General features: G+C 36.3%; 1 protein-coding gene across 1 annotated transcript; it reads left to right on the top strand.

Annotated features, from left to right (window-relative positions):
* The first annotated feature begins 8,414 nt into the window (after positions 1-8,414).
* LOC142349615 (uncharacterized) lies at positions 8,415-25,913 on the top strand. Its single transcript, XM_075401300.1, has 2 exons — positions 8,415-8,634; positions 25,439-25,913. Exons 1-2 carry the CDS (start codon positions 8,420-8,422, stop codon positions 25,668-25,670), a joined length of 447 nt encoding a protein of 148 aa, XP_075257415.1. The 5' UTR covers positions 8,415-8,419; the 3' UTR covers positions 25,671-25,913.
* Positions 25,914-27,978: the final 2,065 nt, after the last annotated feature.

Raw genomic sequence — 27,978 nt, 5'->3', positions numbered from 1 at the left:
AAATGTAAAATTGAAGTGGGGTGCTGTCCCTTATATCATGCAATCAAAGCAACAGTCATTTTGGAATCTATTGATCACTGCTGACGTAGGACGGTCAAGCGCCTAAAGGATAATGTAGCGAAAATGCTAATTCATTGGGACACTAACACATAATGAAACTAACAGTGGTCATCAGCATAGTTCCCACTTGTTTACAAGAAGTCTCCAAAACTCCACATATGACGAGTGTACTCTCTCTAATTTTGACGATTCGAAGTAATTGGTAATCCTTTTCACAAATGTAATGAGGATTGCCCATACTATACGCAAAATGAGGATATTTTTATTCGTCATCAATAAGGATTTATCATTGCTACTGTCATACTTTCCCCAGAATTCAAAAACATTCAATTAACGAGTCCAACTGTAGCACCTTTCGTGCCACCGTACACAACAGCAAATGTTGAATAATTTATACAATAAAAATCTAAAATTTACATCAAATCGGCAAAGAACGAATTTTTCAGGAACAAAATTGGTTTGATGCTGTATTTGTAAATTTTCAAATAGACCACTAAGTTGACCCTGAAATTAGTCCGATACTTTTGGAACTGGACCACACAAGTCTTCCTATATGAAAAAAATTATGTGATCTTGATAGAAATCATAAGCAAACTGCTTTTCTTTTACTCGCACAAATCTCCCTTCGAAAGCTATATTGTTACGGAAACAAAAATACATTTTAAACTAAAATCTCAAATAAATATCTAACTTTCAATACAAAGCAGTTTCCCCTCTCTTTATGTACTAGAGAAAAACTGTATGTATTCTCCTCTCTTTATATACTAGAGAGAAGAAACCTCATGTGCTCTCGTCTCTTTATGTACTACAGAGGAGAAACCAATGCTTTGAGAGTATCCCTACTTTCTATGAAAACAAAATACGATTTGTAGATCAAGTGAAACGCGAAAGATTTGCTCGGTCAATAAAAGCGTTGACATGTAAAACAAAAAATTTTGATCAGCAAGCCACGCCTCACGCAGACGACGAGGACTCATATCTTCTGACGCCGTACCCAATTAGGGAACAAAATAATATAAATGTTTTTTCTCTTGAACGCCGCTTCACATAATTTATTTGCACAGCACAACAAATAGGCATTTTTACTCAAATTTATTGAGCAAAATCTGTCGATGAAATGAAATTTAACTATTTATTAGACACTATTTATTATTCAGCAGTGAAATTTGAAGAAACACAAGCTGCCATGTTGCCAGAATTAGTGCCACAAGCTCAATTACTAGCCCAGTACTCATATATACAGAGGCAATACACAAACTATTTAACAATTTTTTATTAACGGCAGCAATTTTACACTTCGCCGGCTACACTGGCGTGATCTAATAAACGTAACAGAAATGACTCTTTCAATAGAGTCTTTGGAGAACCTAGGAACGTAATAAAATAATTAGCCATTGCATGGACAGTGTGCAACTTTTTACAATGTGTCTTTGGCTTTTTTTGAGGCGGAAGAGAAGACACTCTACGAATAGCTCACAAAAACACTCTATCAAAATGAATAGGGTTTTTTGAACAGCAAATTTGACAAATTTCGTTTGCGATTTTTATTCCCCGTACATATTAACTCGGAAAGAAAGAAGAACGTCGACGCTATCAGCGTCTATTTAAGATTGCTACAAGCTCCCAATTGAATCTCAATAAAAATCAGAATTTAAATCTCTACATCTTGAACTTTTCTAAACATAATTGACGAAAACTTAGCCCAGCTGTCTCAATATTACACTATTCTTTTGAAGAATATCTTGAATACCATGAAACTCCCGATAAACTCATCTTTATTTTAACAAGTACTAGAATATAACACATTTCTTATTTTAGTGGCACCCAATCCCCTCACCCATTTTCAAAATAACTCAGTACAACCTCATGTTGGACGTCGACGAAATTCTTTCCTCGAAAATTGCACCTCTGGTTGTGGCTCCCTCAATGCCCAAACCAGTGTGCAAAATGCAGACTCCGGTGTCTTTCAAAATAGCACGAGCGTCTCTACGGTCCCAGTCTTTGGTTGCCGCCACTTAATCGCGGATGATTCCACTGCCTTCAAACGCGACTTCCCTCTTTTCTTCAGGAACCCAAGAGTTTACGCTCTTAATTGGGAGTGACAGTAAATTCTCGACAACGCTGTCTCAAGAGCTACTACTCGAAAGTCAGCTGCCAACATCAAGAGGACCCTCTTGGGCTAATAAAATGACTGCAGAACAGTCTTGCAGAACAGCGCTGACCGCCAGAGACGGTAGTGTTGATTTGGGTCTACTCTGGACGAGTACGAAGGCCGCAGCCTAGATCTTAAACACTAAGCTGCCCTTCTCCGAAAAAGCAGACATCACGAACAGCAATAACTTCAGAATTCACACCACAATACGACAGCCCAACATTACCAGCTCTACCACAGTCAGATAATCATCCATCTCACCCTTAAAAGAGACCGAGGTCCACGGATAACTATCCGTTTACCAACCCTTCGCCCAGAAGACGTCCCCACGCAATGATACATGAGAACTATCCTGTTCGAATATTCCACTTCCGAGTACCACAGTAACTTGCCACAACCTGACCAACGTAAAGTCTACCGAGAAGCTCACAGTCCTCATTGAAACAACCAAGAATCAACCCATTTGGCCGACGCAAAGCACATTTCACCCACACCCAGTTTCCAATTTCACCAGTTCACTGAACCTCTAGAGATTATTAGAGAGCACAGAATTCATCTTTCACGGATTAACTGCATCTCTACTCGCTCAGAGCCTAAGCTCAAACCTACTTCCAGCTTTTGCACCACAGGACGACTGCAGAATGAGTGTATGGGGGAAGTTCGGTATAAGAAACTTCCCCTTAAGTGTGCCTACTTCCCGATAAATCCTAGATTTATGAAGGGATGTTGGCACACGTCAAAGAACCCCCCATTTGGCGGATAGTTAAAACGACTATCTCAACACGATTTTCACGAGAGAAACGACTCACTATCATGTTTTGAAGAAGTTAAATCCGTTCTAGTTACAATTTTGTTTTCTACATCCCACACAGTTGATTCTAAACACTCTGTCACACAAAGTCAACTGCACAAAGATGTTGCACAAAATCGACAAGTATCCCTTTATGCAACATAGTTTTCACAACACTGAACCCCTCAAGCACATCAGTTTGCGACTTCAATATGTAAATAAGCACATCACTTTTCCGTATTAGTTGAATCACTCTTATGTCATCAAATCCAAGAACTGCGAAAGAACCCTTAGGAACTTTATTTCTGTCAAACATAACTACCTCTTTGTTCCTCTGTACGCCAGGACAAATCGGCCAATACTCGAACCAACAGTGTACCTATATTGTGTGGGGGGCACGAAATGTCTTTGCAGGCGTACATTAGATGTCCTCTAACGGGAAAGGATAGCCAATAAGTTGGCAGCCAGAGAGTCATCCTAAGAGGAGGTGAGTAACCAGAACCAGTTTATTCCTATGCAATCACATTGCATTGATGATCATTGTCATCAGGTTCCTGCTGCTTGCTTGGCACGTGACAACGACTGTCTCCAGTTCTTGTGGTATTTTGGCAATCGGGTCCCAGACTTTTAATGTTAGCACCGTTTATAAGCACAGTCACATTCTCCCGCAAAACGAGACACATCTCTCTAAAAAACTGGGAAACATGTTGTTTTGTTTTTTTTTTGTATATTTTTTATCATTCTTTTTTTTATCTATATCAATATTCATTTTCAAGCATTGAAGATGAGGATTATTTTCTATTTCATCCTTTTTCATGTTGGAATCGACTTAAAAGGAATCAATTTATAAAACGTTTAAAAGTTCTAGGTAGCTCACAGTAACTACTGAGTTATTCTAGCCAGAAGATAAGCTCCTAAATCTGATCTGAACAACAATGTATTGAAAAAGAGATGAATCAATATCTCTTTATACTACCGACAGAGACTAGAGACTACAATTTCCACCCGCTTGGGAGCAAATTCCCACTACAAGAAAGTAGGAGACAGCTGGATACTGCAACAGGATCGAATTCACTGATCAGCACGCCCTCTAACTGGCACTACTACTGGCTCTGCAACTGACAGGATGTGGATCACTCACTGACGACTCTAGACACACACTTCACTACACAGGGACCTCAGATGGCCTCAAAATTTACTGACATCACTACTCAACGAGGATGACACATTCAGCGTAATTCAGCTGCCCTCTAGAGATTTAGACAGAAAAAAATCTTAACCCCGGATGTATGTACATCTTTAAATATTCATAGACTGAAAAGACTCTATTCTCTTTTTTATAGCGCTGGCTCGCCTGACTTCCGTTAGTCTAGTGTAGTAGATAGCGGCACTGTGCGTATATATTACACCTTGACTCCGGTTATATGTATATTATACACCATTATTATTGAACTTTATTTTCTGTGTTTTGCTGAGTCGGCCAGTCTTAAAGGGCTAGGTAAGTCCACTTCGTGCGCCGGAATATGTAGCCTGAACTCTTTATACTTCAAGGATTTAAGCTGTAAGATCTTTTATACTTCACGCAAAATTGTTTTAAAAAGTATGACGACAAAAACAGCATTTTGTAGCCAATGCAGGCTTCGCTTCAATTTATTTTGCGGTCCTTTAAACCTGAAAATTTGAATTGCCGGCAGATGACATTGGAACAAGAATGTTTATGATTTTACGCTTTCGGCATGAACAACAAAAACATATTTTAATAAAAATTTAGAATCTTGCTAAATTTGTCAGCTTGTGTCGCTTTATTACTTTTCCATCGTGTTAATCCATAACAATTTTACCTAAAATAATTTCATAATGTAGATTTTTGCATTCTTTTCTTGAAACAAGTGCTTTGAAAAAAAAGGTAGTTTTGGTTTCGTTGTTGTTGTTGTAGATTTACAGCGGATGGCTGACGGGAGTCTATCCCTTGCAAGTTGTTTAAAATCTGTTCCAGTTGTTTCTGCACTAGGGGAATCACAGGCTATTTGCGATGTGCAGGTGTTATCTCTGTAAAAACATCTGTTGAATAAATTCCGCATCACGTTCAGGATTCTGTTGTTCAGGCCTGCCGTTTTCAGAAGTTCGATATCAGAGTTCGTTCTGTTGACAGTTCGCGCGGTTTTGAAGATAAACTCACTTCCGGTTATTTCGAGTCTTACTTTCCTCAAGTTGAACAGTTCAGAGCTTCGTCCTCTAATCAGATCAGGAAATTCAATTGCGTCAGGTTTTTCGTGACAAATTTTTGAAAACGTCAGAAGTTCGTTCAATTTTATTTACATTGGAAGCGGTAGTATATTCAGAAGCCGCAGGGTTGCCAGGTACTGTCCTTCAGATTGGCCGGTTATCCATTTGACAGCTCTTCTTTGAAACTTCTCGATGTTTTGAAGGTCAGTTTTCTACACAGTTCATTCCGTAGAGCAGCACAGACAGAACGAGTGAATTAGTCCCAATTTAATGAATGTCCAGACTTTGAGGCCACATTTCTCCTTATTTCGTACAAAACTCTGTTGGCTTTCTTCAGACTAGCGTTGACATGTGCTGACCAAGTCAAATTGCTGAACAATGTGATCCCCATATCCTTAATTTCATGTGGAGAGTTGAGTCTCTATCGATTTGGCTGCATTAAAAGATTATTGGGGCACAATTCTCAACTGCTAATTTCATTTTGTTGTTTTTCACCCATCTTTCGGTTGCCAGTATTTCCTCCTGCACTTCTTCGAGGGTTTTTCGCCATCGCTAAGACCTTAAGGTCGTCAGCAAAGATGAATGGGCTACTGAACTTGTGCACTTCGGGTAGATCTTTAATGAGAATGCAGTACAACAAGGGTCCAAGAAGTGAACCCTTTGGTACTCTACTTGTGACATTTAGTGTTTTCGAGAACTTTTTATATGAGAACTTTAAACTCTTTAAATGTGTTGTCTCAGAACGATTATAATACAACTGCCTTTTACAGATTCAGATAAAGTTCTTTTAAGTGAGAGAATTGCGTTTTCCTAAAATTTGGACAGCCTAAGAATTAATGCTTAATTTTTTCAAACGCAGCCGCGATCATTTTCAAGGGCTCTTATTCTTATTCTCATATTTTTGCCTATTTTATTAGCTACGCAAAATTAGGATAATTTGACTCCCCATTATTGAGAACATTTTATTTTCTCCTCCAACTTCTTGTCATATTCTTACATAACTACATAATGGCTCACTATGTAATAATACGTGCTTTGTAAATCAGGTTGTATAATGTATTACGTATGGTTGATTCCGCCAATTCAATAAACAAGATGAACTACTGAATAAAGAAAAAATAGTGGTTCCAACGGGATTATTATCACATATTGCTCTCTCACATAAAATACAACGAACTGATTCCGGCACTGCCAAGGTTGAGGTGACATACCCAATTCTAGTATCTTCTGAATAGACTTTGCCAGACGGAAATAGTGCAGCCTTTGTATGACCGTAGTCATGTCTGATCAGGCAAATGATGCAGTACTAAATTTGACCAACATTGATGCCACCTGTACTTGAAATTTGTAAAAAAAATGTTCGATTGCAATTTATATAACTGAACCGTGGTTTAAATGGGTAGGTACAAATTGTTAACGTTAGGGCAACATTAATTAACAAAACTGTTAACAATTTTTGTTTCAAAATGCCTCAATCCTTGAATTTTAGTTTTAAAATATAACAGTGTTCAGAAACGATCAAAAACGGTCCTCCCCTTAATGTACCGCTTAAAAACGAACACTTCCTATGTCGAAAAAACGATCAAAACCGGTCAAGACGAACAAAAAAAGATAAGGGCGTTGACCGTTTTTCCCCATAAAATACCGATCAAACCTTTGTTTTTTGGACAAAAAAAACATAGATTATTCTTATGTTTTTTGGACAAAATTTCAACTGCGGTAATGAAAATACCAGTCAAAGTCAATAGTCCCTTTTCGATCAACAGATCAGACTCTATGTCCAAATTCTAATTTCTGATCCAACCGTTGTGCGACCCATTCCCTTTCCATACCCTGTATTCTAGGTACAAGACCAACTTGTGATGCGATCTGTCCTCAAATAAAAAGAAATGACCAGAATACATTTTGGTATGCAATGCAATGACCAGAGGTCAAAATGTTAAGGAACCCCAGTTGAGTGGTCAACTTATGTATACCCAGACTGAGGTGCCAGACCGAAATGAACGCGCAAGGGGGGTATCGTGCATTCAATATTACACGGCCTGTAAACACGAATGAACGCACGATAGTCTGGACATGAACGCACAAATTTTCAAAATTTGAGCGCACTAATTTTGGTTTGGAACGCACGAAAGTCTGGTCATATGTGATTTTGAACGTACGAACGACGCAAAAATACTTTTGAATGCGCGAAAGTCTGGACATAGGTACGTTCCGTCTGGGGTGGTCTGAACATAGACATGTTTTGTCTGGGACGGTCTGGACATATGAAATTTCGGTCTGGGACCTCAACCTGGGTACACAGTGCTCGGCCGATAGTGGGCACAGCATGAGAGGGTAATGGTTGGTCACTATCGATGGAAAGACTTCAAATATTTAAGTAGTTTGGACTGACCATGGGCTGAAGAATAACGGTCGGGGTATAACATGCGCCCACCACTTACGGTTGGGGCCGCCAAAATTATTTGGTATAAAACCAATTCAAACACTTTAAGTCGACCGTGTTTAGGTAGGCAAAACCCGTTGGTCGACTTATAAAAAAACCGTCGATAACCATTAATCAACACCTGTTGCGATAATAGCAGTCAAATAAACTGCCAGTGTAATAAATTTTAATGCCCGGTCGACACTGGAAAAACACTTTAGCATTAGACTACGAGTTTATCACACTCTTTTATAGCCAAACAGTGACGATAAAAGAGTGGTGATAAACTCGTAGTCTAATGATGGAAACAGTTTGATAAACTTGTAGTCTAAAAAAAACAAATATGATTGCAACAGGTGTTTATTTAAAAGATTAACACACGGTTGTTATCGCCCTCGAAGTTATCATAACAATTCGGCTTCGCCTCGGAGTTTGATAACTTCTCGGTGGCGATAACAACCGTGTGGTAATATTCATTATTACACGTGTTTTTTTGCTTATATGTGTGCAAGAAAAGTTCGCCACAAAAGTTGCTTGAAAAAGTTGGCATTAATTGTCGAGAGTTTTTCCCGCTAAAGAATGAGCAAATTGATCTACATGAGGTCAAACAGCGTTCAACATGGTCTGGTAAAAAAAATCGGTGAACCAATATTTCGGTTGCCTTTTTAAAATCTGCATGTTGCTCTATCTGTCGGTTAGTTGTTTGTTTGTTTGTTTGTTTGTTTGTTTGTTTGTTTGTTTGTTTGTTTGTTTACAGATGACAAAGATGTTTCTGCTGGTGCTGGTGTCCTTTGTCATTCTTATGTCACCCTACAGATGGTTCATGTTCACAATGGGAATCAAATATATCCTGGGACCAAGCCAGTTAACCGGATACCCTCTTCTGGCACGCACCCTCATGCTGGCCATCTTTCCTAACATTTACGTGTGCAACAGTATCGTCAACCCCATTTTGTACAATATCATGGCTAAGAGATTCAGGTAAGCGAAACCAGAGCGGTAACATTATATAAAACCGATGAACAAAATTGTTCCCCGGGTATGTATCTTTTTCCTGTTCAGAATCCGATCATCTATAACTGCTCTGTTTAGCACTCATACAATAATTGTTTGTGCTACTGTATATATATATATATATATATATATATATATATATCAGTGGCTTTTTCCTTTATTATTCCCCACGCACGGTAAGTCCTGATGTTCATCTTTCAGGACGATGTGAATTATATGAGATCTTGAATTGTTTTTCATAAACTGTTATTTCCCCAGGTCTCGTTTTTTTTAGTGATCATCTTTCATTTTGAGCAGAAATATCCCTAGCTGAAATTGCTGTATATTTTAGATAAATTGATCAAAATAGAGGTAGAAAACTTCTTAAGCCTATTTTGGTTATAGCTAAGCCGTTACTGTTGTATTCTACAATACTGATACAGCTAACCAAAAAGTTAGAATTGTTTTTTCTGCTTTTTGTGCATTTACTCAATTTCACGTTTTGAATTATATGGCCCATTTCCAAAAAGACAAATTTCGAAAAATTTTGCATTTTGAGAAAATGAAACCATTGTCAGTACCTAATTAGCCTAAAACATTATTGCCCCAATTTTACAAGTAATTACTTGAGACCAAATTTAATTGTTCTTGTCAACAGTTCTATGGGTAATGGCATATTAGTATCTTTGTAATCCACAGTTAGTATCGAGAGGGATTTTTAAAACTAATTACCAATTAGGCTTTCTTTCATTTTGGTAATTAGATATTGTAACTGCGGGAAAAAATAATTTTGCTTTTTTGAATTAAATTGGCTTAGTATAACCAGTTCCCATTCACGCTTAAAACTCTAATTTTATATCACGGGTCGTAAAAATACTTGATGAAATTGAGTACGTTTACTCGATTTTTTGAACGCTAACTACGTATTATGTATTTCTTTGCCAAAAATCTACTATTTGACAGTGAAATGTTTGTATTTTTATTGATTAGCTATTAAGAATGTTTTTTTTACATCTGCGTATGCCAACCTTTTGTCAAAAACATGGAATCTTTTCTTATTAGAGTTTTTCATATATTAACGTACACATAAAGTAAAAAATTGCAACTTTTTGGTTTATAAAGGTTTGCCAATATGAAGTAAAGTAATGAAATTTACCAGTAGCGACATGTACTTATCAAGCTATTATTTGGTGGCTCATTTTTATCGTAATTTTCAACGCTTTATGATGTTTTGTCTCGTTTCACAGTCTAACAGCTCAAGATCGAAATTGAACGATCAAGTTTTCATTCAAAATTTTAAATGCACTCTATCGGGGGCGAGTCTGGATGTTTAACCTGCAAGAACTTGAAAGTTTCGTGCAAACGATGGTTAGTTTTCGAGAAAACACAAGTTATCTGGCTACTTTGTAAGTTTCAGTCAAAACTGAAAAACACTTTAAAAACTGAATTTCTAGATTGATTCCATATTATGAATTTGCCAGATATATAATTCTGTTGATTTGATAAAATAGTGAGATGAGGTTTGTGAATGAGAGAGGTTGGATCATTCTATGCGAAAGCACATTCCAATATGCCGCAAATCTCATTGCGAAACGTACTTTTTGGAATTTTTGCAGACAAAATTGGCTAGCTTCATTTATTCACAAAATTGGCTATCTTCTGCAAAATGATTTCATGAATTTCATGATAAATCAATTGAACTCCAATGCAGAATACTTGCTCAACAGCCATCTTATTAACAAACGCTAATATGCAATTGGATGGTTTATTGAGAACGCAATTATTGTTGTGGCCATTTTTGCTTTAATCAACTGTTGGCAACAGCAACACCAATAAAAATAGGTTCAAAATGCAAAATTATCAGTGAGTGTTTTTTGCGATACCTATATTTGAACAAGAGAAGGAATATGTGCTAAATTGTGTTTACTATACAAGCTTAGCGACATTTGTGCTCTTCGTCACCTCACTGCATGAGCAAATTCTGGCACATAAATTAAAAATGCTAAGTGCTCTAGTTAAAAGTTCTTCGTTTTTCAGACAAAATAAGTCGTCGGTATCGTCGTTTTATTCTAGCCAAAACTGACAAAAATTCTTGCAAAAAAACCTAATCAAAACATTTGACTACATTATAAACCAAAAAAAAACATATTTTCCTATGGAAAAGACCGACCATTTTTTTTCGTCTAAAACCGAACATACCGACAATCTCGTACGTTTAAATACCGAACATACCGACAATCTCTTACGTTTAAATACCGAACATACCGACAATCTCTTACGTTAAAATACCGAACATATCGAATCTTCTTAAACTGAACATACTGAATCCCTCTAGCGTTAGAAACCGGCAATACCGAACAAACTGAACGTACCAATGCTTCCTTACGTTTCATACCAAACGCACCGAAGGTTTCTTAAAAATTTGTGTCCTTATTTTTTCGGTCTTCTCAACTATGATTGAGAACTGCATACTGGAATATCGTTTGAATTGTTGTGCATACCAATATTCCAGCAACCAATTGCCGCGGTAGATTGCAGCTACAAAATATGAGAGCTCAAAATTCTCTGTATTTTGGTTTATAATAGTAGTGGCAAAAATTTTGGTTTTCGAAGAAATAGTTTGAGATATAATGATAGTAATTGAAAATTATATCTGGTCTGAAAGATAAATTTAACCCAAAGGTTATTAACTAAATTTACCTGTTCGAAAAAAACCGACAAGTATTTGACCCAAAAACTGGGTCTCAATTATTCGCAAGCCTTAATTAAGTTCAGAAAGCCATACCATACGTGAACAAATGTGAACTGATTTGATAGGCTATATATGCGTTGTAAAGCAGTACTTAGATATTGACTACTTGAGCCCCCGTGAAATGTTTCCTAAGTCATCCTAAAAAAGGGGAAAACAATTTATTGATTCTCTCTTCACTACGGGAAACAACTGAACGACACTTTATTTGCGATCGACATAAAAATGTTGATAAAATACATGATTAGTTCTTGAAAATCGTTTTGAGACCGCTAATGCGAATTTAAGTAGCGCCAAGCGCAGGTATAGATTATCGATCTACAAGTTAATTAACTTGAGATAATCCGGCATAAATATTACAACAACATATTCATTTTTATCGAATTCCATTTCAGTCGTTTTTATTTAACAACGCCGTTGCAGTGACGTAGTACAGTCCTTTTATCAGTCAAAATCATATCTGATTTAGAAAAAATATGTTTTCATATTTATTTCGCGTAACCTCAGCGAAAAGTAATATGCCCACATGAAAACCTATGTTGTCGACGCAAAAAAAACTCCCGCGTTATCCATCGTACAATTTTTCAGGTAATCATACAAACCTTCAAAAACGTTGCCATAATTCGGTTGACTAAATTTATTTGAAGTTTTTATTTCTTCTTTTTCTCATCGAAAACAAGTCTAGACGCTAGTTCTTAATCTCATCCTAGGATTCATAATCAAGCAAAAATCGTTATCAATGGGCGAGATCAACATTCTTGTCGTGATTTTGGTTGTAATAGAGATTAAAATTTGGATCGACTAATGTGAAAAATCGCCAGTATTGGACTCGAGCCAGAATCTCTCACTTCCAAAGATTTGTTTTATCCATTACACCAACTAATTTTAACTTCTCAAATACGTGCACCATTTATCATCAATCTTTTGCTTTTCCTATAGTTTTTCTCCAGCTAGAAAAAAAAATATTTTATGCAAACTATACGTTAGGTTGTTCTCTCGCATCATTTTAACACTCCCAGTTGAATAGTGATTTCAAAATTTCTGATTATTTGTGAAAATTGAATGTGGGTTCAAGAGCGTTTCTGATAAAACTTCTACTGGTTCTTAACTTTTTTCACCATCTTTTGTCGTCTGACGAATAAGTTGTTCCATTCTTCAAATTCCTCGAGCCGAAGTCGCCCAAGCTTTGCTATCACAGTCACCACTGTAGAGCTCTACAATCTCTCATGAAAAAATTATAAAACTTTAGATTCATCTCTCTTACCGTCGTCTAGTGTCATATCGGATTGTAATGAACGTTTTCGCATTAAAAGTTAGTCACATATGGCACCACAAGCTGTTTCTCTTGTCCTCCATTTCTGTAACTGCTACCCTTCCTCGCATAATGTTCCCAGTTATATTGGATGAATATTTTCTCCAATGATCAAAGACCTGGGCTGCTCCGGCTGCTTTTTTGTCAACTGTACTCACATGTAAAGCCGCAGTTTCAGCTGGTTTATTACCACAAAACCTGAAAACTGGCTCTCAATTTTGGAAGTCTTGTTATTTCCTTCTGTAGGTCAAAATCTTGTTTCACGATCTATGATTTGAATCAGCAAAAAAATTTCTGACAGGGCCGATGCAAAGCACAACAGAATTGTTCTTGACGGTTACATGACAAAATACCCAATGCCAAAATACCCAATGTGCCAAAATACCCAATGCCATTATACCCAATTTATTCCCTTTGATCTTTTCGTGTAATAATCCGATTACAAATTAGCACTCAAATTTACAAGCATATTTTCTCGTTGCTAGTTGCTAGTTTAATCCCATGTTCGGTTGTGATAGTTTCATATCAAGTCCCACGGGCCGCTGAGGCATGGCCATGGCCCGCGAGGCATGGCCAAACGCCCTTACTAAATATTATGCTAAATAATCGTTCTGATAGTTTAAACGTTAGAATAAAATATTGGGTATATTTTGGGTATTTTGTCACATTGGGTATTTTGGCATTGGGTATTTTGTCCTGACACCGTTCTTGACAACTGCAGTTTCAATTGTTCTCATAAACTCTGTTTTACTCAGAAAACTTTTGATTGCCTAACTTGTCAGAAATTTCAGACAAGGCACAATTTGGCCTCAAACTTTTCCGGTGGCCATTTATTTATTTTGTAGTTCTGTCCTATGATTTTGTTGGACAATAGAACCGAATGTAACATAGTTTCGCTTACTGTTGAACGAGTTGTTATTTCAACCTACTCGGATCAAATTTGTCAGATCATAAATTATTTCGAAGTTGAGTTTCAATTGAAGCACCTTCTAAATAGTCCTTTCCTTACAGTACCACTTTCAAATAAACCTAAAAACTTTGGGCATTTTACGCCCTATCAGAATAATAAATCAGGCGAGTTTGGGGAGGATGTTTACCCCGATTGTAGTTCAGGGTGTTTTGTAATCTTAATAATTTTTGTTATGGAGAACTCTGCTGTCGGGTTTTACATATTTGATTATTTTTTTCCGTTTTAGACAAGTGATTATTGTTATGCACACGTAATGTGTTCCCTGTTGCATGGTGAACGTCTCGTTGGCTGACAAATGACAAGGCTTTTAGCCGACAACCCAAAAATGAGAAATTTACCCAAAAATTTACTAAAATGAGCAAGTATAATAATTCTGGAGCTGATATTGGCCAGCTTAAAATTTTATATGTCGTTAGCGACCAAGTTCCTATCAACTAGCTTAACTTTTCAACTAAATCTATCCGTGGTTGCCACATCCATTCAACCTCCCACACCAATGATAATGGTCCAACCAAACAGTGCTTTATCAACCAATGAGATTTTTTGACCAATCAGAATAATGCTTTCTGCTAAACTTCTGATTTTTCCTCGTGCAGAAACTTAATGCCCTATGCAGAATATTCCTCGCATTTTTTCGTACCCACATTCCAGTGCACTGCATTTTGAGGGAAAATTAAAACCGAAATTAGTACATTGATCATACACTCCGGACTTGCTGCCTACTTTTTCTCATATAAATTTTGTAGTTATTTTTTTTAAGTTTAAAATTTCTATTGAAAAAGTCACTAATATGTTTCTCGTAATTTAGTGTGCAAAATTAAAAGGAATTTTACAGTTCGTTATAAAAATGTATATTGTTTTAACGAGTATGCAGTGTTTGGTTTAAACTAAAGTCAGAAATCGACATTCAACAACAAGGTTGAACATGTGTTAGATAGCATCATATTGAGATCAGAGCCTCATTTAGGCGCCTGCTAACTTAAATGCTCGTTCTAAAATGCGTTTTATGTTGCGTTGAAATACAGTTAGATAGATGCACGTGACCAACATCTTTGACCCATGAATGAACAAATTCTAACAATGAAGTTCTAACAAACAAAATTCTAACATGACTGCACTAATTTTTAAAAGCTTATCTAACTGAAAGTTTAGAAAACTTGTGTCTGTATATGGTGGCTATATCCGCATCCGCGTGTGCGTGCGTATGTGTGTGTGTGCGTTTGTGCTTGGATTTTAAAGATAGAAATGAACAAATATCAAGTTTTCGTTTTTTCATTAATTGCGTTCGTGAGCTCCATGTGCTGAAAATGATATTCCTGATCAACATTAGTAAACTTCCTTGCTATAATAAATTTTGTTTCACCAGTTTGTATCTTACCCAACTGAAATTCTATACATTGGATCTCCCGTAATGACAATCTTAACTAAAATTACAGACGCTGTAACTTAAATTTATGAATCTATTCTGTTTTGGCCCCCGCGATGTTTTTTACGCCACCAGTTACAAACTATATGTTGTTATATAGTACGTTACTCTGTAAAAACATAGCAGGTGCTAGGGGGAAGGGGGGTAAAAGATATAAGCCCACTAACCTGGGCTTATAACGTGGGGTTCAAAACAAAATAGATCCAATGCCGGGTCGAGGTGTCACCGGCATTCAACGCAAAATTATGTAAGATAAGCGGTGAATGCGGTGAAATTACATAAATCAAGCGGTGAATGCGGTGAAAAAAAACTTTATCGCCTGGTAGCGCTGAAATTACATAATTTCACCGCTGAACTTAGCGGTGAAATTACATAAATTCACCGCTTCGAAAAAAGTGTCCAAATTATGTAAGATGAGCGGTGAATGCGGTGAAATTACATAAATTCACCGCTCAACTTAGTGGTGAGCTCACCTAAATTCACCGCTTGGAAAAAATTGTTAAAGATGTTTGAGATCAGTGAAGAATGCGGTGAAATTAATGGTTAGTGTGCGAGGAATTGCTAGATTTGCCTTCCCACTAAAACTACCCCTTAATCATACATCTTTTCGACACTTTTTTCTAAGCGGTGAATTTATGTAATTTCACCACTAGAGTACGCGGTGAACTTACAAATATTCACCACATTTCACCGCTAAAATATGTAATTTGACCGCTAAAAGTTGCAAATCTTACGAAAATTCACCGCGCATGTTTTGCAGAAAGTAGAGTGAATTCGATTTATATTCAAACAAAAAATAATAAAATTTAGTGAGAGATGGCGCGCGCAGTAGAAGAAGAAGTGGATGACATGCAGGAGGTGAGAGATTCGGACCCTTGTACGAGCGGTGAAATTACATATTTTAGCGGTGAATTGTGGTGAATTTTTGTAAGATCACCGCTTAGTCTGGCGGTAAACTTACATAATTTGACCGCATTCACCGCATTTCACCGCAAATTTATGTACGAAATTTGCGGTGAAAAAACTAACTTTTCTTCGCTTATCTTACATGTTTTTGCATTTTTTTGTTGACCCGGGATTTTATTATTGCAAATAGAAAAAAAAACTTATCTAATTTAATCTTTCACAATCGACAATCTTTCAGAGAATTCGACAATCTTAACCTCAGAAAATTTTAGTTGATTAATCATGTGTAAAACCATCAACTCCATAGGATCTGCAATATTAAACTTTTGGTATCATTGTAGGGTAGATATTTGCCACTACATAATTGAGACCTAAAAAAAGGAGAGCAATTCGAGCTTAGAAAATGAACTAGAGCCCAATCGTTAAAAGTTTTGCTTATATAACATAAGTGGAAAAAAGTTGTACAATTGTGAAAATCACTGTTACATAGCTAAAGAGTGGAGACAAGTTGCACAGCAGGGTTATGAGAACGAGAAACCTGGTAAACTCTACTGGAGAATGAACGTCAAAGTTCCCTTTTTCTTAATAGCAAAGTTCTTGCTTTTATCATTACGGTGATTACGTTTTCAATTAATCAAACCACTGCAGCTCAAAAACGTCAAAAACGTCAAAAACGTCAATGACGTCAAAATCGGCTGGCAGCTACAACAATGGAAAACAAGCCAAAATCCACATCATGTAATGTAATGCTTTAAATGCCAAAAGTTTGGCAACACAGCTAAAAAAAGCAGAAATCCAATTTGATGTTGCGGATGTGTGCCATAGCATAGTATTGCAAAATGCTCAGTTCAAAAATAAAACGATACTTTTTCATACTGTGGTGATGCTCATGCGACGGTCTATCTTGGTTTTCTGGCCAATTAGCAAATGCTAGCTAAAGCCAGCAAATTAGAACCTGAAACAAATAACCAGCAGCCACCGTAGTTGAAAAAAACTTTTTTTTAGCTAAGCTTTTTTCAGTTAAATACAAACGGTACTCAATACCATGTCGTACAGTGATATAAGAAATGTTGCCTTCTACAGCGTCTCAAGCATCTTTGAACAAAAAAATTGATTGTCAAAAAATTACCCGAGAGCATAAAAACTGCAAAATGTGCTCCTTTTAATCTAATGCAGCGAAACAACCTAACAAAAGCTTTAGTTTTACTCAATTTGGATGGAAACTTTGCAGTAGAATGGTCTAAACAAACAAAAAATTGTCTGGTCGTTTTTATCTGGTAAAGCTATTGAGCTATTGAGATATTTTGCTTGAACAAAATTAAAAATGAAAAAACCCTTTTAAGTGATTAGATCGTTGCAACAGAAAATTGATCCAACGGTGATTAAGACTATGTTATTGAAATGAAGTACAACGGTGTTATAAAACGAGTAGAACTAGTTGAAAAAGAGAATAATTGCAATGAGAAAATTCTAAGAAAAACTAAAGTATGCATCACGCTATAGTTTTGAGGATTTTTCAATAATATCTGTTCACTATTGACCTGGAAAACATCTGTCTTCGGAAAAGTTTTTCTCGGGAGGTTTGAAAAATGTTTTGTTTGTGGTGACTTCTCTTCTCCCAACTAAGAATTAAAATGCTCCTACAGTTGCAAAAAATGAGAACGGTCACAATACTTTGACACAAGCAATTTAAATTTTCCTAGCAACGGTCACTTGGTCATTACACCTATCACACATCTGACGGAGTAGGCAGAATTATTCTCGTTTTGCATTTTTCCGATGGTTCAGTTTAAACGTGTTTTAACAATATTCAAACTCTGTCGATCTAGGTAGTGACCACATGACCAGAATCACTTAGATCGTCATAATTTGTTTTATAAAGTTCTGGCCTGATCAGTATCAAGCAATGGATGATCAATAAAAATTTAGCAGCAGTCTGGTTGGTCTAAAACACAAACCATTGAAAAATCATTTGTCAAATAGAATAACTTTCACGACAGTACTTAGAATCAAAAACTGATACAGCGGAAAAGAAAAGACGAAGAAATGTCAGTCAAGTCAATTTGAGCAATGACGTTAGATCTGTTGAACCAGAGAATATTTATCTACAAAAAAAATTAAAAGATCATTTAGGCAATCAGAAGACAAAAAATAGCAAAAAGTTTTTAAACGTGCAGACGATAATTATAGCAAAAGCTTCCACAAAGCGACAAAAAGAACTTAAAAAAGAGAACAAAAACCTGCCCTTGATCCAAACAAAGTCTATAAAAAGTGTATGGCGTAGCCGAACGAAAACAATCAGGTTTTTCAAATATTTACTAACAGACACCAAGCTAAAATTTAAAACCAATTTTTCGAAAATTGCCCAATACTCCAAAATGAATAAAAACGAAACCACCGCAATCTTTAAAGCGACTCCCGATTTTGAGCCGCTTATAACTATAATCACATTAACTGAGTGTGATCAAATCATGAGTGAATCGAGAATTTAATGCCAGGATCAGACAAAATCGGCTACAGGTTTCTCAAACAATTGCTGCTGAATTTTTAGCCTTAGCTTGTTTTCTCATCTCGAGCTCAATTAACAACTCGAATTTTGTCTTATAATGGAAATAGTCTCAGATAACAATTGCACCAAAACAACACAAAACCGATCAAAGTCTGAAAACTACAGGCTCATTAGTCTTCCTGGCCAAAATCGATAAAATTGATGTTAAAAATTTGGTTCAAAAGCTTTGCGAGGGCCAAAATGTATTTGGTGAGATCCAGAGCGCCTTTAGAAGAAATTACTGTACCACAGACCAACTAAAAACTCACGAAGCACGTAGTTAAAGCCTTCCAGTGGTCTGATATTGTTAGTTTGTTGTGCTTGGATGTCAGAAATGCGCTGGTATCTATGTGGCTCTTGGACCTGTCAAATAAAAACAACTAGGGGAGTAAAAAAAAACTTTGTTTTTAAGCGGAAAAATGCCTTTTTGTCACAAAGCAATGGAATATATGCGTAGCAACAATTTCTGCTGTAGTCGATGGTTTTTGCCGGAGTTCGTCGAGATAACGTTATCGCACTGATTCTAAAATCTGATTGCCAAAGCTGAACGCACAGATATTATAGTTCACCGACAATTTGCCTTGTAGTCGCGTTTCAAAATAGTATTTAAAAACTTCTGCAATTAACACTGAGAAGTCTTTTAGACTGCTATGGCCACATGAAAATAAAAGAACGAATAAAATCAGTTTTTGATCTTTGAAAACTCATCAAAGTAAGAATTTGTGCTTAAACTAAACATAGAAGAGTCTGCTTCCTGTATATGAATTTTGGAGCCCTCTTCTGTTTTTGTACTCAAATGACCGATGGGTTGAACAATCCCAGTCCTCTTCAAAGAGATTGAAATTGTCCAGAACAGAGCTTTGAGAATTGGTATGCAAAAACCAAGGAACCATGCAATTTGTCGGATAAATTTGGATTAATTTAGGCGACGGGTATAATCATCACCCAATTAGACACAACATACAGTCTCTAGTGGAACTAATACACAAAAACAACAACAAGTCCAAAAAAAACACTTTCAAAAGTACTCCTGAACAACTTGCATCTTTATATAACACTATCACGTGATTCATAGACACGCCGTTTAGATGACAGCCTTAAAAAATGTTAACAATGATGTAAAACGAGGATTGAGTCGAAGTTCATCCGCAAGTTCAATATCGGTGATCGGATTTCTGCTAGCATCAAAAGTTAGACTGTATTAAGTTGCAATTTTGGGACTTTACGAGAAGGTTATATGATGACAAAAAAGTGGGAAGTGCAATTAAATGGGATTGGAAATCTTGGCCGGCACTACAGATGAACCAGGTGAGCACCAAACCGATAATTCAACTTATTGTCTATCAGCTCGGTTGTGAGGAGCGATGAAGCAGTAGAAATTAACTACGATTCGTCTCCAATTTTTTTCCAAACTCTTCCTTTGTTTAGGGTTCTCTTTTCTGTTCAAGGCGAATCTTGCCTTCAGCGAAATCATAAAACGTTCAATAATGTGTCAATTTAGAGAAAAACTGCCTAGTGGTTAATTTCGTGAACACGAAATTAACTATTCTAATCAAAGTCACAGTCTTTAATTGAGATTTTGCTGCCGATCAGACAAGCTGCAGTATTGTGGCCAGTCGCTAGCCTTGTAAATTCGAGGCCAAATACAACTCATCTTTTATAACCTTCATTCTACTGCCTTTTTCTATTCAGCTACCCACTCGCCTAATCCATTTGGAGCTAAGCAGATTACTCAACGCAATAAATCAATAGTAATTAAAATTTTTACTAAATTAATCAATCTTAACTAAAATCAACATTTGTGGCTTCCTTCGCTTCAACTTATTTTCATTTTTGTTATTATTTTCTTTGACACTTCACTGCTTTGAAAAAGAATTCCACGTCTCTGTTTTTTAATGGGCGAGAATTGACTCTGTAATTTTCTGTTTCAGGTTAGCGTAACATTTTTAGTTTATCAGTTGTCCATCTTAATGCCAATCCCTAACCTTTTTTGAAAGTAAAAGCAAGTGCTCTTCTGGTTTTTTCCTCACAAATGGATAAACAACAACAAGGTTGTGAAGATCGTTAAAAAGCTTCAACATTTGTTTTCAGTTAAGTTCAAATCTATTCTTACCAATGTTTAATTTTTTGGTTTCTTTTTGGGCTCTTCTCTCTCAGCAGTGTTTTCAAAATATCTTTTGAATTAACATCAAATTATTATTGTGCAGTGGTTAGTACTTCGTTCACACAATCAACATATCAAGCCGTTTGCGGCTTAAACCGTGCTCAGCCACTTCTATTTTCTTTTAATTTTGTTGATACAACTCTAACAATATGTTTTACAAGTAGCGAAGATCAGGACTGGCGACCTTAATCTCTCTATATACTCCACTGGTATTTAAAAAAGAAAACAACAATTCCAAAGTGTCATTAAAATGAATCTGTTTTGGTGGTACGCGCGCTTTTATCGCAGTATTTTTATGGTTCAGGTTCGCGTAACCTTTCTATCTCAACACTTATTGAATGTGTCACTCTTTTTTGTTTCCTTTTGAAATCGAAAACAACATTCAATTTATACTTTCGCTCCTCCTTTCAATGCTATTTTTGACCGTTTTTTTTTCTCAGCCTGATTTCATTGTCACAAAATGATCACTTCACAAAATGGCTATATAACAACGAACCCCAACCGGTTCAAATCAGATTCTTTGATTTTCTTTTGGGAGAAGTTGAAAACAAGAAGAACGAAAACATAAAATAAAATATACCCTACTACAGAAGTCAATTTATTGCAGTACGCTATTTCTGCGTAACTTTCACACATCCAAACAAGGGCTTTCGAGCCCCACCTTTTTACGACAAGTTTTTAATGTTCTCAAACATTTATTCTTATTTGTTTAATCGTCTAACAGCACATCAAATTAACCTTAACAAATTGAAAATTGCCTCTCACACTATCTCCGCTGGGCTGGCCAAGTGATCGAGCTGGGCTGGCCAAGTGATCGAGCTAGTGTTATTTGGATACTTTTTGTTCAGCCAGTAGAAGTCCTCCATCGTGCTGGGAACGGCTGAGTGCGCTTGAGGTAAATGAAGTTTTTTATTACAATGTGATCGAAAACTCAGTTTGAACAAAAACTATTTTCTTTTAATTTCAAACTTTTTCTCAATGTGTATTATACCTCTCTCACAGAATGGTTGTTAGTAAATTTTATATGTGATGCTCAAATTATGAACTAGAGCCCAAAGATTCTAGAGCCGAATGGGCACAAAAATTGCAGCCGAAACCGAATGACTCAAATTGAATGAATTCTTTTCCATATATGACTCGCTTAAAAGAAAGTGCAATTAAATCAGTTATCGACTTTTCGCTATCGATTCCGCGCGGTCGAGTTCTACTTTATTCGGTCTCTTCATCGCCGTGAACACCCCTCTTCATGATGTGTGTCTATTTATAGACGGATAGACATTCGTCACGCTATTTTTTCCACATATGTTAAAGGAAAAAAACGATTTCAAAGTACTGCATTTAAAATGAACGAACCAGTACTGAACCTGCTATAATTTATAGCAGCACTATATGCTACCATAATCTGATTTCACACCATTCTGCCACAATCTCGTTGTCCTTTAGTCAAAGTTCAAATGCAGAGACAGAAATTATACGGCCAAGTTCAAATCAATTGTTGAAACGAATGCCCCTTTCTTGCCTCTATGCATACTCTGGTGACGAGTTCTCAAGAAGACCTGAATTAATTGCGAAAATAAAACTTTGTAGTATTGAGAGAGAATATCTTCTTGCCTGCATTCGACAAAAGCATAATTTTTGCTTTGTCGCAAAGGATTAATTTGCAACGGTCTCTAGCACTTATTCATGCCTGGCCGGCTATGACCATGCCCGAGCGAACCGTGACATCTGGTATTAAGCTACAACAATTTTGTCAATGCTCAAACAGTCTTAAACATGGAAAATTATGGCCAGTCAATATAAGTAGTTTCATAGCAACCCGAATTGAAAAGGAAACTTTTCTCAAATTTGGCTGCTTAAGTCGCTGAAAATTAGTTGCTTTCGTTAGCTCCATGTACTTAAAACGATTTATCTGATCAATATTAGTAAATTTTGGGCCATAAAAATTTTGCTTCACCAATTTGTATCGCACCCAACTGAAATGCTATACAGTAGATCTCGCGTAATGGCTTTCTTATTTATAATTAAAGACACTGTAAATTAAATTTCTAAATGCAAAAAGAAAAATTATATATCTAATTCAATCTTAAGGAAGGAGTATTCAACATTCTTTCATTATTTATTCTGAAACATTTTCATTATCTCTCATAATATTTTATTTGTTAAATCATGTGTAACAATATCAAATCCATATGATATGTTTTGTTTTTTTTGGAAATTTGACAACACCGTAGGGTAGATATTACACAATTGAGACATAGTAAAGGAAATTAAGTAAAGCTAAAACTGTGAGCTGGAGTTGAAAAGGAAATTGTCTGGACAATAGTGGCGCTAGGGTCTGATCACAGGTTGCACTATATGTGTTTTTCGAACAAAACATAGCTATGACGTATTGTTTAAAAGGTCTCAAAGTCAAGTTAGAAAGCGACTCTTCAAGATTTTCCTGTGTGATCTGTTCTTCTCACCTTCCTCATTTTTGTTTCAGGGCTTTAGACCGATACTGGTGGTGTTACATAAAAAAATTTTAACTGAATTGAGCAGCGCACTTAATGAAATACCTGGCTCCCAACGTCTCTTTTTCACCGTTTTTTCATCGGGTAAAAAAGTTTTTCTAATCAATTGAAACCGATACACTTAGTTGGTGATTATGTAGGGGATTTCGAAAACCCGAAGGTTTATTTGCTAGCTTGTTCGTGACAAGTTCGTTCTCTTGTTTTTCTGCTAAATAAGCGGATCAAATTCTTTTCAACAAAGTTGTTTTGTTCGATTGGGTCAGATTCAAGATTTGCGTTAGGAAGGGAATCTAAAACACCGAGTTCTTTTTTAGCGTTTTTTGCACCTTTTTGCACCAAATCGGATCCAACACACTCAGGGGATGTTTTGATACGCATGAGTCAAATTTTGATGTATATTTTTACCCTCAAATACGTTTAAGAATGGTACAATTTTTTGTTCTTTTTTCTATTTTTTTTTTCAACGAAAAGGAGGCGAATTAATTTACTTTAATTGCTATAATTGCTAACATAGATATTCGTGCGTCTTCACAGCAGGAAAAATTGTATCTTTGTTTATAGGACGTTGTCGAAGAATTTTTGGCATTGGATGCAAGAGAACAAATTGCTACCTTAATGATAAAGGGGACTTTATCAGCCCCCTCCAACCTTCTTTATCATTTTCAATATGAAGAATAATCGAAAGTTCTCGTTCTTTGCTGACTATTTTTTTTTAAAAAACGTTGTTGATTTTTTTACGAAAAAGACGGTAAAACTCTCTAGAAAAACTGTTTCAGCAGCTTTATCAAGGTTATATAAAATTTATTTTAATCTCAAATTTTTTATCAAGATATTATAAACGGACTCAATTCGTTTTGCTAAATTATTCGTTGGTAACCCTCTTCTATCTGTAGTATCAGCTCGTTTGCGTTCTAAACCAAAAGAAAGCATTGATTCACTGATGAAATTTTAGGCGCATCTGGAAGTAGCATGAATCATTGATAAGTTTTTGTTTTCTTAAAATTATTACATTTCACCGATCGAATTTTAACTTTTATAAAAAATTTGTTTATCCTTGAAAGGATTTGGTTTACGATGGTCCCTAAGGACAATTTACGGAACCTCCAGCCGGGGAATCACCAAAGTGCTCCTTTACAGACTTTGGGCCAGTTATAATGTATTCTCGGATAAAATTATGGCGCAGCAGTGTCTGTCCTTTTATAAATAAGAGTCTTGATTTTTTTACCTAGGTAGAATAATATTTATCTATAATTGATAATTTACAGGCATTTGAAAACCTACTTCAAAAGCATTGAAGGCTTTTTTTACTGCCACTCGAAACAAATTCCAAAGTATAAACTTCAACTTGTCTCTGTTCACACAAGTTTATGAAAAGAAACTTGCTTTCCCCATTAAAAACTGTAGTAGTTTTAAGTGGACTTAATACTGAACTCTAAAAGCTTTCATCCATTGCTATTGAAAAAAAAATTGTTTGATTTTTTGTCTTCTTTCGAGATACAATTTTTTTTGATGAAAGTATTCGAGTAAAGCTTCTTCGACTAAAAGTTCAAGAACACTTCGGACGTCTTCACAAGATCTTTTAAGATCACAAAAGTCACTCCAAAGATTGTGCAGGTTGTCCTATCTTAAAAGTGGAGGTTTGATCTAATGATGAGTTGTTTAAAGAAAAATTACCCAAAACAGCCTGTTTTTTCTACTGTTTATGTTGAATTTACTTTAATTTACCAGAAATTTAATGTTATTTTTTGTAAAGTTGAGGTAAATTTAGATTAATTTGGGATCAGTTAAGGAGAGGCAGATATACTTTAACTGTTAATAGGTTTATTAAACCGCTGGATTATTTTTCTGAATTGAAAATTTACGTTAACTTTATTTAGTGTGTTAAAGATGCGAGACATTTTTCGGATTTTTTCCGTTTCTGCCCCCCCCCCCAGCTTAGTGGGCGCATATTATTTGCACCCCCCAGACGCACGTGCTATAATTTTTACATAATGATTTACTATGTAATGTCACGTGCTGTGTATTTGGGCGGGCGCATAACGTACTGGGGGGGGGGGGGGCACAAACGGAACGGAAAAGATCCCATTTTTAATTAAAAATTGCCTTTAAAGTACTGCGTTTATGATCAGCCAATCAGAGCACGGGAAATATTGGGCTTGAAATCTCGTTTTGTGACATTCTGTTCTACATTGTGTATATTGTTTTAGGTTGAAAGTGCGGAACCTATTCCGGAAGTTCCGATTGCATTTCAAGAGGAGATCTCAATTCGCCAGCGTAATTAATGCGAACGGGATCCCCCCACCTCCGAATCTGTATCATGTGATGGGGTCACCAACCACACCGCTACCCATAGTCCCTCAGAACCCAGCTATTATGAAAACTGGGCAAATTTTACACCTGCCCACGTCCATGTCAGCTGAAATGAACTCGACAGTTTGAGAACCAAGAATTAATCTAAAAAGTAATGAATTCTTTAAAAATGCTCTGAAATAAGATGAAGTATCATAAAAACTTTATCGAGTCAATGTTAATTGCATAATATGAGCTGATTTGCCAAAATTATGTAAAAAAAAAACACTCAAAATGAGCTAGATTTATAAAATTTCAGAAAGTGACATTTCAAAAAATGTTTACCCCTATTGATACCCTTAAAAAATTGATACCCCCCAGTGTTTTTTATGACCCCCAGTTACAAACTCTATGTCGTTATATAGCACATTACTATGTCAGAAAACAACACTTGCGCCTGGGGGTCATAAAAAATTTATGTTCACTAAGCTAGGGGGCCCGAAACAGAATAGATCCCTCTTTTCTTATTCTATTCGTCTTTTTAGTGATAGATAGAAGAGTTAAATTTGTTGTGGGTTCTTATGTTGTATATTCAATTTCAAGTCTTTAAATAGTTTATTATTTTACTTTGAATCATAACTCCAATTTAATTCATAATCTATTATGAAGTCGAAATTTTATATTAATCACATTGTTTCCACTGCTCTCCGGTTGACCTCTTGAGCCTGTAATTTAGGCAAAATTTCTTTTTCTCACACAATAGAGTTTTTTTCAAAAAATTTAGAGATTTGCCAGGAGTGATCCACAAACCTTCAGTTTTAAAATTGAATTTCGGTCTTGACAATTTGTTCGGTTATGATAGATTCATATCAAGTCCCACGGGCCGCTGAGGCATGGCCAAACGCGCTAAATGCGCATAGCTCTTTAATAGTAAAGTGGGGGTTTATTTTCGTGGGGGTTTATTTCCGTGGGGTTTTTTTCCTGTCTAAAGGGAAGTGGGATTTTTTCCGCAACCGGATTTAACCACTGTGCACGTGCGACAGAGTCTTCGGTTTCAGTTTGGTTATAAATGTGGTTATAACTGCGTCGCTGATTTAACCCTTCTTGCTTCAACTTGATTCATTCGAGTCTCGTTACTGAAAGCAATTGCGAGTCACCAACTCCATATTAGTCAACTCCAGTTTATCAACTCATTTATCTATTAATTTAGCAATCATCAACTCAACATTAACAATTCTCTACTTACCAATCCAAAATACTCAAAACATGATCAACTGATCTACCCTTCTGTTTGTATTCACAAGACATATCTACAATTTTTCCTCTGCCTTCTGTAGACATTCTCCTTTTCTTCCTAAGCCCTATGTTTATAAAATTGTCAATTCTTACAGTCAGGTTGCTTTTCATCAACAGCTTAGGTTAAAAAGAATTATACTTATGGATTACATTTTTCAAAGGTTTTTTCTCTTCTCACTGTTTGTTTTGCTAGTTTAACAAGCTTTTGCATTTGAGTTCGCTTTGAGTTCGCCTCAATCATTACATTTACCTTGGCAGTAGTTTTCCACCGAAACCAGTTGAAGATGATCATCTTTTACTGGTTTCGGTGGAAAACTAACAGTGATTTGAGGTGATAGGATCATTTTCGGCTAATTTTGACGTTTTTTTGCCTGCCAAGACTTGGATTAAGACTTGGATTAAGTCTTGGCCAAGTCTGACAAGTCTTAAATGTGTTATGATCATAGCTCTCAATCAGTACTGATACCTAGACTTGCAATTAGACTTGTCCAGTACTGATATTGACTTGGCGTTCGGTACGGGTCCACTATACATTTGTGAGGCAAAAAAGCCAACTTTTTCTTGAATCTTCTTCTTTTTCTGTTTCTATTTCAGTTTCCACTATCAATTGTGGGGGCAATAAATTCTCCCAAGGACACACAATTCTTTCATACATGGGTCTTGCTCAAATAGGAAACTTCTGGATGCGCATGTTGTTCTCAACCATTGCCTGTAATTAGGGTTGCAAGTTGAAAAACATTCAAAATTTGTTTGTGGTCTGGTACTTTTTGGTGCAAATCCACTGTATTTTTAGATCTTTTGCGTTTCTGCCCCCCCCCCCCCCCAGCTTGATGGGTGCACACATTTTTTGCACCCCTAGACGCCGTGTCATATTGTTTTATAATGATTTACAACATAATGACAAGTCTTCTGTAGCTGGGGGTGCATAAAGTACTGGGGGGGGGGGGGGGCACAAACGCAAAAGATCCGTATTTTTTAAGTAATATTGAAATGCAGATAGGAAGTACTGAGTTTATAACTGACCAACTCAGACCGACATTAATAATTGTGTGAAATATGAATTCATATCTTAATGATAAGCGTTCTTTTCACGTAACAGAGTAAATTAAGAAAGACAAATGCTGAATTATCATATACTTTGCATAATGCAAGCCTGGGCCAC

Source organism: Convolutriloba macropyga, chromosome 11 (genome assembly GCF_964194025.1).
Source record: "Convolutriloba macropyga chromosome 11, txConMacr16.3, whole genome shotgun sequence".
Taxonomy (NCBI): Eukaryota; Metazoa; Xenacoelomorpha; order Acoela; family Convolutidae; genus Convolutriloba; species Convolutriloba macropyga.
This window is presented reverse-complemented; position numbering and strand designations above follow the sequence as displayed.

Coding starts and splice junctions, on each gene's coding strand:
- LOC142349615 (XM_075401300.1), top strand. CDS start 8,420: ATGTTTCTGCTGGTGCTGGTGTCCTTTGTCATTCTTATGTCACCCTAC. Junction 8,635..25,438: donor ATCATGGCTAAGAGATTCAG/GTAAGCGAAACC, acceptor ATATTGTTTTAG/GTTGAAAGTGCGGAACCTAT.